This window comes from Hemicordylus capensis, chromosome 13 (assembly GCF_027244095.1).
Source record: "Hemicordylus capensis ecotype Gifberg chromosome 13, rHemCap1.1.pri, whole genome shotgun sequence".
NCBI lineage: Eukaryota > Metazoa > Chordata > Lepidosauria > Squamata > Cordylidae > Hemicordylus > Hemicordylus capensis.
Genome location: NC_069669.1, coordinates 2419408 through 2430950, shown reverse-complemented (window position 1 = coordinate 2430950; position 11543 = coordinate 2419408). Strand labels below are relative to the sequence as shown.

Genomic DNA, 11543 nt, shown 5'->3' with positions numbered 1-11543 from the left:
TCGGTCTAGAGAGCTCCCCTTGACCCGGAAGATCAGACTCTGCCTGCAGGTGTTGCTCTAGCCTTTTGTGTTCCGCGATCTCTATGACCAGCTCCCCCACGTTCCCCGTCGAGTCGAGGCCGAAAAGGCGGGAAAGCAGGAAAAGGCGGTTACAAGAGGGAGGGAGTGCGCAGGCGTTGCGCATGCGCCTTGGCGAGAGGGCGATGAGGCGCGGACGGGTGTGGGTGGCGGCGGCAGCGGCGGCCACGCTGGCCGTGGCGGCGCTGGAGGCCTTGGCTTGCTGGCTGATGAAGAGGAGGAGGCCGGCGGCGGTGCGCGAGGTGCTCTTCTTCCCGTCGCGGCTGACGTGCGTCGAGGAGCTGCTGGCCGAGGAGGGGGCGCCAGAGCCAGCGGGGCGCCTGCGGCCTGCCCCTCGGTGCGCGTGCCCGCTGCCCCACCACCGCGAGAGCGCGCTCGCGCGCCTCTTGGCCCACCTGCTGCGGGCGCGGCGCTCGCTGGAGCTCTGCCTCTTCGCCTTCTCCAGCCCGCAGCTCAGCCGCGCCGTCCTCCTGCTGCACGCGCGGGGCGTCCGTGTCCGCGTCGTCGTCGACTCCGACTACATGGCCCTCAACGGCTCCCAGATCGGGCGCCTCCGGCAGGCCGGTGAGCAGGCCGCGGCCGGGTCGGGGATTGCTGCCCGCTCTCCCTCGTTACGCGGGACGTCCCGCATCAGGGGTGACCTGTTGGGCTCTAGAGAGGGGCAGCGTTTGTCCCTCGTTTTGGTGGCGGGGCGAGCAGCGATGTAGGAAGAGGCGGGAAGAGGAGGCGGCGGCGGCGGCCATGGTCCGTCCCTCGAAGGCACACTTGGTACAGGACTGTTGGCAACCCTCAGACTGCAGCCCGCCAGAGCTGCAGAGTCCTCTGTCTGGGAGGGAGGGAAAGGAAAGGAGTTGGAGCTCACTAATTATTTCGGTATGAGTGAAGAATAACTGGCGTGATCCCAGCCCCAGGTTCTTCCCACCCGCTGAAAATAAGGGACAAAAGGGAGTCCCGGAAGGGACAGGCAATTTCGAGCTGCGGGGGAAACATTATTATTTTTACACTTATATTCCGCTCTTCCCCCAAGGAGCCCAGAGCGGTGTACTACATACTTGAGTTTCTCCTCACAACAACCCTGTGAAGTAGGTTAGGCTGAGAGAGACGTGACTGGTCCAGAGTCACCCAGCTAGTTTCATGGCTGAATGGGGATTTGAACTCTGCACTCTAACCACCACACCACGCTGGCTAATCCCTGCTGGTTGTTTTACACCGCCATGACCCTTTGGATGGGTGGGGCAGTATACAAGTGTGATTAAAATTAACTAGGTAGGGACTGTTGGTCACCCTAGGGCAGGCCTGCTCACCTTCGGCCCTCCTGCAGATATCCTGCAGATATTGGCTTACAGCTCCCATAATCCCTGATTACTGGCCACTGTGGCTGGGGATTATGGGAGTTGTAGTACAAAAACAGGTGGGGAGGTGAAGTCGAGCAGACCTGGGAGGGAGGGGCAAGCGAGCTGGGTAGCCTGAGGGAGACCATACCACCCCCACCCCACTCCGTCTCCTGTAGGGTTGCCAACATTTCATTGCCAGAATGAGGAACACAATCCCTTTCAAGGGATGTATTCATTGCAGCCATTCTCTCCAACAGGCACATCTAGTAAGGAGTTTGAGCCCAGCAGACTTCTTGTGTTCTCTTTGTATGTGCTAGCATGTAGACCTGTTTCAAGGTGCAATCTTTACTTGGGATTAAGCTCCATTGAACTCAGTAGGATTTATTTTTGAGTAAACAGGCATAGAATTGAGCTCTTAATCTGTTTTATTTAGGATTTAGGCATCATGGAGTTGGGGTGGGGAGGAATTTTGCTTAGTGTCTTTTCAGCTCTTCAGAAGCTCCCTAAATGAAGTATATAGAGGAAACTGAATTTTGCATTCTTGGAACAGGGTAGTTCCTCAATTATGGAGTAGCTAACTTTCTTTTCACTTTCTTTGGTGGGAAAGTGAAAATTGACTTTGGCACTTAATGCTTCTTTGGTTTTGCAGGGATTCAGGTGCGTCATGATCAGGATAGTGGGTATATGCATCATAAATTTGCCGTCATAGACAAAAAGATGTTGATCACTGGCTCCCTCAACTGGACCACTCAAGCCATCCAGAACAACAAAGAGAATGTGCTGATAGTGGAGGACACAGCCTGTGTGAATATTTTCCTAGCAGAATTTGAAAAGATTTGGGAGGACTACAATCCGGCTAATTATACTTTTTTCCCCAAAGAAGAAAAACAGGTACTGAAAAAAACTACTTGTGGGACGGAGAAGCAGCTTAGCAAATAGCAGTGCACATTTTGTTCCAAAGACTGTCCTACTCTCAAATCATACATTTGAGAATGGCTTAAACAGTAACCAACAGAAAAATTTCTACTGCTTGAAGAAACTTACAACCAGCATATGGTCAGAATGTGTTGGGATCCAGTCAAACAGAATATATAGGGTTATGTTTTATTGATAACAGGTTCAGTTATATAGAAGCAGCACATAAACAGATTGCCCAAGACCGGGAGTGGAGCAGGAATTTAATATTAAACTAATTTAGATGTTTTAATATGTAAAACTCTTCCTGTGTTTGGGAAGGTGACATTTCAGATAAGAGTTTTATCCTAGCATTTTCTTTTATGTGCTAGTTTTCAGTGTGTCTGGCTTTTTTCTGTTGAGAACTGCTCCAACATGCAGTTATCCGTCTTGCATTCTGCAGTGACCAAACCATGTGTGTTTTCCACTTGCCTAGAAGAATAGCAGTCTTGTGTAAAGCCTTAGTGTATGCCCTCATCTTGCAGGTAGTCCTGTGCTGTGCAGAATTAAGCAAGGATCTTATTGGGCAAAGAGGAACAAACATGATAACACTTGTGTGTCCTGAGTGAAGAAAAAGGCCTGGTGTAAAACACCTTATGGTGGCATTCAAGCTGTAGCCTAGCCTAAGACTTCTGATTGTAGAAATGCAGCACAGGTATAAGATGTAAATTAGTTTTGATTCAACCAGTTTCAAGCAAGAGAGCTTTCAGGAAGAAGGTAGTTTGTGTTTAAAAAAAAAATTATTTAGAGTATGTTGGCCTTTTGACTACAGCAGCATTGGCTTTCATGCTTTCTATAGAGATCATGAATCCTGATCATGAGGTCACAATCCAACACGAAATGGGGTGTACTAAAAGCCCATTACAGAATATAACTAACAAATTAATTGGTCATTCCAATGTTCCTTGTTTTTCCTACAAGTTTTAAGTGGCCTGACTCATCCTACTCATGAGTGTATGGATGAGCTCTCCCCGCCCCCCCCCCCCCACTGTAAGCTAAAAAGATGGCAGTCTGCCATCTTACAAAATTGTGAACATGAAGTTGTGTGATATGAAGAAATCTAGAAGTGTCTTAACAGCAGTTAGTTTGTTTACTAAAACTGCTCAATGGCAAAGCCTCCTTGTACATTAGCTGCATAGAGGCAGGAACTAAGCAGGAGGGTTCATTTTCTTACATAGTTTATTTACTAGCATTTGACCTGTGTCACTGTGAGCAAGGGCTTCCGGAGAGACAAATTAAAGGTATAATAATAATGGAAGAATATGCTGGATGTACTTGCATTGGATTTCAAATACCTTGCTTCTCATTTGTAGTGGTTTTGGTTAATATTAAATCTGTTTTGGCCAAAGAGAAATGTGATTGTCACAATACTTTGAGATAGTGAAATCCCACTGTAGCCAAGTCTACGTTTTCTTGGTGTACCTAAAGGATTAATACTAGGTTATATGAGAGATGGTGCTGGATCACTGTTTAGATGCCAACTGGTAGCTTAATTTTCTCCTGATGTGCTATGTTTAAAACAGCTGTGCTTATTTATAGGCTTTGAGCTTTAAGCAGTGAGTGCCAGTTACTACAGTACCGTCCATAAAGCAAGAACAAAATAATGAACTGTTAATGTTTGCTAATATGTCAATTCTCAACCAGCTTTGGAACTGTATTATCACTCCCCTACGTTCTTCCAGGTAACTGTGGTTGGCTGCTTCTGTTGAAGGCCATGGCCTTCAAATGCCAACTCAAAACTTTTAGGGTTTTGACATCATCTTTGTCTTTCGCTTTAACAAAAACCTTCTCAACAGCAGGTCAAGGGTGGTGCAAAAATAGTTTATTACGATATAGTTTTATGTATAGTTAAGTAATATTTACAAAATAAAAATCATCAGCTACATCCATGGGAACCCTAGCATGTCACACAAGGTTTGTAAGGAATAAATACTGTGACATAAGTGACACTTCTATTACAGTGAACAGCTGAAGAGGAAACTAGCTCTTTAAAAAGCATGAAAATAAGAGAAAGATACTTTTCACACTCGGGAGGAGGCTCAAACACATTCTTCACAAAAAGAAAACTTCTGCCTTGCAGGCCTCAGGCATTGTACATTCTCCTTGTGCTGGGATTCCCAAATGGCCACTGAATGATGCAATCAGTTGGGATAAGCTTGAAGTAGTCCTAATCCTGCCTGCTTGTTCAGACAAACAGGCTCGTAGTGTAGGTAGGTAATGACTGGGCATGAGGAGTACTCCAGTAGTGATACCATGTGTGTACTGTGCTAGCTCATCCTCAGCCACATTTGTTCTTGCCATTCCAAAACAGGATGTGCATTTGTGCTCAGGCTCTTTGTAAAGATGGACATAATCTAGTATTTTAAACTAGATTAGAATCTGTTCCTCTACTGTCCAGATGGATTAGCACTGTTGACACTCATTTGCTTCTGTTGCCACCCCACTCCCCCACAGAGTTTCATGTACCCTCTAGTGAACTTTCAGGTATGGCCTGAGACTGCTGAACATGATTGGCAAAAGCAACATGTTTTTCTGCCACACAACTGTTCCCTAAGCTATGCAGTAATGGACTCCCACCTACTTCTAATAAACTTCAGATTCTAGTGATGAAGTCAGCACTGCAACTCTATTGAAACTACATCGTACTGAAATTGTGTAACGGTAAGCTGAACAGTCATCCTAAATTAACCATATTTTGCCATACTCTTACATCACCACACTAGGTAATTCAGGAGGAGCAGTGGTTGCAGGACTCAAGTTCTACTCTGTTCCCTTATAGAAACCTAGTTCATTCTGCAACAATGTTAAGTTACCATGCAAGAATATCTTTGTATGTGCTTAGTGGGAGTAGCCGCTAGCACCACCCCTACTACATATGTATAGGAAATCTGCACACGCCAGTGGAGTTTATGCTGTTGTCAGCTGTAAGATTGGACTGCAGCTGTGGGGGGATGAAAGATCAGTGGATTTTGAAACACTGTACATGTTCTTGGGACAGCACTTTGAAAACTAAAGAGGTATCAGGAATCTAAAAATATTTGTAACATTCAAACAAGCCAACAAACATTCTGTAGGGGGGACATAAACCCACTCTTTATCAGGTTACTTTTGTTTCCTTCTCCAAGTCAAAAAGACATATGGATTAGACCAAGATTAAAAAAAAAAAAATCCGGTCACCCACCCCCAACCCTCCACTAGTTTTTGAGTAATAAATATTTACATTGCGTGCTTTGAATACTATACAGGTTTTAAATTATTATTTTTAAAGAGAATAACAAAGCTTTTTTTTTTTAAAAAGGAAAAAATTACAAAGGAAAGATAAGCTACACTGAGTGTGTGTGTGCTTGAAGTGTTCACAACAAACTAAGTACTGCATATGAACCATCAAAATGCAAAAGTCCAGTGGGATTCTAATCAAGTATACTGTAGTTACAAAAAATGACTTTTTTTTTTTTACAATGCATAGGGCTACTTGCAGGCAGCCTCTGCCACAGGAAAAACAGCCTGCTTGGATTTTGCACATCAGCAACAAGCAATCCTCCTTTTTCATTTCTTAAGAGGACAAAGAAAAACAAATTGCATTACCCGATTACTGTTCCAAAAAGGGGGGGGGGGAGGGAGGAAGAAATGATTGGCAACAGACAAGATTTAGGAAGCTATTATGCAGGTGTATTTATACTGTACATCCATTTGTGTTTAACTAGACTGCACATTCTGCTTCTTTTTTGTAGTGTAGGCTATGTGAGACACAGCAGCTTACAACAGATATGCCTATTTATTCACATGATGTTCTCTTGAGTCATTCAAGAAATAAAACTTCCAGAATATCAACTTGCTTTGGAGAGCAGCACCTTAAGAGGTGAGACAACTGAAAGTATATTAATCAACACCAAATCTATTTGGAACACTTTGTAAGGTATTATTCTTCTGGCAAATTTCTCTATAGTTATAGGTCAACAACATGGAGAAGGAAGTTCCTTCAGACCAGTTAGAATCCTGCTCAAAGCTGAGGAGAGGGGAGGGTGCTACATCACCTTCACCTTCTTCAGCCAGACCATGTGGTGATAAGAGATGCTAGTTACTCCAATCTGTCTTTTGTTCAGTTTCTACAACCTGAGGGGAGAGAAAAACTGCCAGCATCCTTTCTTAATTTCATTCCTGACTTAAAAATAAATTGCCAAGCATGCAAAAAAGTACACAGATGAAGTTCTGCCATTAAGACCACTCCATTGAAGGACAGCAGCAGTTTTTGAAGGAAGATTACATTACAGCAAAACTGTAACGACCCTGTTGTGTAGCCATTAACAGCAGCCAAGGTCCCCAAGTACTGTGGCCTATGAACAAAGATAGTCAAGAGCATGAAAAATGTACACATCATGCATCATAGATACTTCTGTTCTAAAGGAGTTTTCATTTGGAAACAGCTAAATTTCATCACTGTGAAACTGCATGCCTGGTAAAGCATTACAAGACAGGATGAAGCTGCAAGGAGAGATGCTAGCTAGATATCGCTAGCCAATGGCAAAACCTCGTGTGTCTGCTCATTTTTGTTTAGTCTTAAGGGTCTGCAGAGTAGAATCTCACCTCAAGTAACCTGAAAACTACAGAAAGTGGAGTACGCATTACTCAAAGTGATAAAAGCTGCTTTTAACAGTCCATGCCCACGAAGTATGAAGCCAGAATTAGCTGTCAATATTTCACTGTTGCACTGAAGCTACATGTTGATTAAAGAGCAGTACACACCTGCTTTTGTAAAGAGATGTACATGCCTTGTTGAAAGTCTCCTTTATGTACAGCTTTTGACAGAGAAAGGCCAACAGATCCAATCAGGAACTCCTTGCCTTCATCCTTCAAGTACAATATATAGAATCAAACCCAGAAGGGCTCCTGCACAACCTGTACTCATCAACATCTGGTCTGCTGTTTTTCAAAAACACCTTTTCGTAGGCTTATTTTATGACCTGCCATTTCCCTGTTCTTGAAAATTCCTTCTTCACTCCAAGCAGCACATAGATGCTACCAGCTTGCATGCACATAAGGACAGTGTTTGTTTTTCCTCACTGGTATTAAAAATCTGTTAAATCAAGTCCACAGGCAAGTCCCCATTTCTACCTTTACTTGGGACACTGATAACCTGTGCTGTCCCAGACATCTCTGGCTCATCTGCATGCCAACAGCCTTGTTGCTTTGCAAAGCACCTGGCTATTTACACTTCTGTACTCTTCCTACTGCTTGGAACCTGCTGGCCCAAATGCATCCTGTGGGCCAGAGTAAGGAATAAAACAAGATTTATAGGTTCACAGCAAACCAGACAGGAAAAATATCTGAACCATGCTGCAGTACATAGGCACAAGCAGATAAATCTCACTGACACAAATAAAGGGTGCAGCATCTGGCATGACCGCAGGGGCAAGGGTTGCTGGTGATCCTAGGAGCACCTTTCTCCCAGAACCTTGAACTTGCTTGTATTTTTTAATTTTAGGGGGTCTGTTACACTTCAATGTTTGTAATTGTTTGCAACACAACCTAATAAACGTTTTTTTCAGGAGGGTTCTAAGCAGAACAGATCCCAAATTTGACCACCCAGCTGGACTACCCAAGATATAATCAGAGCTGCTCCAAACTGCCTCCCTCTCCCACCCCTGCCTGAACAACATGCCCATGATTTGTTGGTACTGCAGTTTGGGTAGAAACTGAATAAGGAGACTTGCCGAGCAAAGAACAGAGCTGAAGAGAGCATGCTCTATTTCAGAGGTGCAAAGCTTGGCTCAAAGCATGCCCCCGAGTGTTGGGTTTCAATAGTGGCAGAGCTGAGCACAGTGTGTTTCCCCTACCTCTGTTTTTCCTACAAGGGCCCTGTTGCTATACCAAAGCATTTGGTAAAACAGAGCTAGCTTATCAAGAGGCTGTGGAGCCTTAATACTGACACGTAGTGTAAGGGATATACAGTAGGAAGGACTTCTGTGTGGAGAGCCAAAAAGAAGACAAACCTCCCATCTCTCCCTGCTTTCTTATCAAGGCTATGATTTAGGGCAAGGAACGGAGGAGTCCATCTGAAAGTAACAGAAGGACTGCTGGCAGTTTTGAGTCTCTGCTTCTTGAGCATCCATAAAAAACATAAAGAAAGCAGCAGCAGCAAGGATCCTAAGGGGCAAAAAATCAAAAGGGTGCTTGTGCCGTGATGCTTCAAGCGAGGAGGTGCGCGTGGTCAAGCTGAACAGGAAGGAGAGAACTAGTCTTTCTTCAAGTCCTTGGATTCAAAGAGCTTGAGGCGCTCCTGCACAGTCAGGCCTTCCTTCAGACTCTGTGGGGTGGGAGGTGGGGTGGGGATGAGAGAACAAAGAAAACATTAAATGCTGTTCTGGAGGAAATGGCAACATCTGATGCAAAGATATGGCGCAGATGCTCAGGCAAAGAAAAGACGAGATGGCCTCCTCAATGAAGAGATTAGAATGACATGCTTAAGAAAATGCACCATTATGAGAGTGGGTGTTATTGGTGAATCAATCCAAGATAAAGAAAGACTGCAGATGGTGTATGACCACAGGGATAGCTAATTTAACGGGAAATAATAGCTCTGGAAGTCCGAGACACCTCTAGAAAAAATTCTGAGCTCATTGGGGCCCAAAATTTGCCCTTCCCTCGTAAAAACTGTGTTCCATCGCCTGTTGTGTCGGGACTCCAGGGCTGCATATCCTGTACATGGTTTGAGCACCAGCTGCTCTTGAAGAATGTATGCACAAGAGGTTGTGTCCACATGAATGATCAATCCTGGTCAATGGGCAAGTGGCTCAAGGTCTATGTGTATTCCGGTATTTGCTGAAGGTCTTGAGATCCACCAGAACAAAGCACATCTCACATTTGGTTAGAAGCACAGTGTCTTGAGATAATTCGGTTGTCTCTGTTTCTGTTAATCAAAGTAGTAGAATCATGCATTTCTCTGTGAAATAGCCAGTGTCGAGCATGCTGTTCTTTTTGCCTTTCTTCCTAAATTGGCTTTTAAAGGAAGAACATTTCAAGCCCAGAGACAAGGGGCTGCTACATTAGCAGTTTCACCTGCAGAGTTCTGGATTTAAACCCTTAGATAGTATCACAGCGACCAGCAAACATGCAATACGATTGCTGAAAGCTGCAAAGAGAAGGCAAGTAAGTGCATGTCTGGTTTACTGAAGCAGCTGAAACTTTCCAGGTTTTTTTAAAATGGGCCCAAGATGTATCCTTAACCGCTAACTTGGAGTTTCTCACTGTCACAATCCCAAAGAGGCATATAGTTTGTTGCCATCTCGAAAATGGCAAGTAACTGAAGACAGCACAAGAAAACGGAGGCACTCCCCTCCTTTCCAACATAACACCAGCTAACAACTGGGAGGCTGGTGAATGGACACCACCACCACCACCACGAGCATGTGCCCTGACTGCTGGCTGCCCGGCTGATCAATACATGCAGGACAATCAGGCAGTGCAGCTCTAGCTGGGCCGGGCCACTTCACACTACAGGTGGCAGTGCTGCTTTTTTCTTCAGTTCTCCCCATGACAAAAACTCCATGCACACAGATAAACATCATCTAGCAAAAGCTGCACTGTACAATTGCATGGCCTATGTAGGTTTGCTCTAAGAATGGAGGTTTTTTAATTAACTAAATACAATGCTACTTGAATACCAATGCAAGTTCTCGCTTTGCATTATCATCGCTCATCCTCGCCCCTGGGTAGGTGGTTAGAGGAGAAGATGCTTACACAGTACGTTGAAAAAATCATCACTCTATGGTATGGTATGTTTGCTATGTTAAAATGTGGCTCTGCAGACTTTTCTGGGTCTGAGGAGTTAATTTGTCAAGCACAATGCATCGATTTTTAAAAATAAAGGCCATGTTCAGAATGAAATCACCATTTGTGGGGCGGGAGGACCATGATCCTAACAGTGACCCAATTTTTCCTGCTGTTGCAAAGCTCTTGCTTGAAAACAGGCAGGGCTGGAATGTGGGGGAGGCAGGTCCTCCCATTGAAGGGGACAAACAAAGTGCAAAAGCTCTGCCTCCAAACCAGTGGGAGGAGTAACCCAGACTCAATCCTCCAGTGTGTGAACCCAGTGTGATCAGACTCTCCTAAAGGTCAAAACTGCTGGATCACAAGTACCCTTGTTTGTATGCCGCCTGTTGAGGAGAGTTTAGTTGAGGCATGCACATCCATTTCACATGCACACTTTTGTCCCATGCCCTCGAACACAGCACCCTTTCGTGCAGAAAATCCTTCCAGGGATGGATATCAAGGTGAAGCAGAAGGGTGGGTGAAACACAGAAACAGCCTTTCATTTGGCAGGATAAGGTTCTAGAATTCTGGCTCCTGCTTCTCCCACCCAGCCTGCCGATAATTCCATGTAATTAATTAATTAAGAAACAATGATTCGTATTAGCTATGGAGGTGTGCGCAGGGCATGCATTGAGTGGGCTGCCACTCAGGGGCAGCATTTCTTGCCAGACGGTAGTTGGATTACCTATATGACAGGGACCCTGGAACCTGGTGCATTTCAGTTATCCCATGAGACCTGCTCAATAACGGACTGTTTAGAGGGAAGAGCAAAGACAGAAAAACAAGAAATACATAAATCCTAATTGCAGTGGAGATCCCAGCAACACAATACTTTCCCTCCCACTCTGGAGCTCGTGGTCTTCATAGCCTACAAAGCCTGGGTACCCACTTCCCTGCTTATTCAACCACAAAACACCAAAATGGGGGGGGGGGGAGAGAAAGGAACACACAACTTGGGAGATCAACCAGTGGAGGCACACCGGTAAAAGACAGAGTTTACATCCACTGTATACAGAAAATGAAGTTACACACACACACACACCCCAATTTGTTTCATCTATACATTAACTCTGAAAAAGTCTTAACATATGGACAAAATCCTGTCTATTTTCCTGGTGGCTACCTACTACTCAAGCTCTCCAAAACTGAGTAAGTGTTGGCAAAGGTTAAGCCTGTCAGTGTAGATGGACATCCTCTTGGGGACAAGCTGAGTACAAGTACTCCTATATTCTCATGCCCTATGTGTTCCAATGTTGCAAAGCATACCATGCAAATTCTCAGACGAACCACCAAGACCAAGTATGGGCCTTCAAGGGACTCCAGACAGTTAACATTCTATAACTGGACTTTGAACACAATAGAGCTACC

The 11543-nt window shown here is 44.8% G+C and overlaps 2 protein-coding genes across 13 annotated transcripts in view; one reads left to right on the top strand and one right to left on the bottom strand.

Annotated features, from left to right (window-relative positions):
- Nucleotides 1-68: 68 nt before the first annotated feature.
- PLD6 (phospholipase D family member 6) lies at nt 69-3720 on the top strand. The gene is made up of 2 exons (XM_053276147.1): nt 69-642; nt 2062-3720. Exons 1-2 carry the CDS (start codon nt 84-86, stop codon nt 2349-2351), a joined length of 849 nt encoding a protein of 282 aa, XP_053132122.1. The 5' UTR covers nt 69-83; the 3' UTR covers nt 2352-3720.
- A 451-nt stretch (nt 3721-4171) lies between these two features.
- MPRIP (myosin phosphatase Rho interacting protein) overlaps nt 4172-11543 on the bottom strand; it is a 128180-nt gene continuing 120808 nt past the window's right edge. For 9 of the 12 annotated variants that reach the window (XM_053276123.1, XM_053276126.1, XM_053276133.1 and 6 more), the window contains one exon: nt 4172-8670. In XM_053276123.1, coding sequence (XP_053132098.1) covers nt 8599-8670 — 72 coding nt within the window. In that variant the 3' untranslated portion in view covers nt 4172-8598. Of the gene's footprint in view, nt 8671-10860; nt 10927-11543 lie in introns of all 12 variants that reach the window. The other 3 variants (XM_053276125.1, XM_053276129.1, XM_053276135.1) reach the window with 1 other exon arrangement.

Coding starts and splice junctions, on each gene's coding strand:
- PLD6 (XM_053276147.1), top strand. CDS start 84: ATGACCAGCTCCCCCACGTTCCCCGTCGAGTCGAGGCCGAAAAGGCGG. Junction 643..2,061: donor CGGGCGCCTCCGGCAGGCCG/GTGAGCAGGCCG, acceptor TTGGTTTTGCAG/GGATTCAGGTGCGTCATGAT.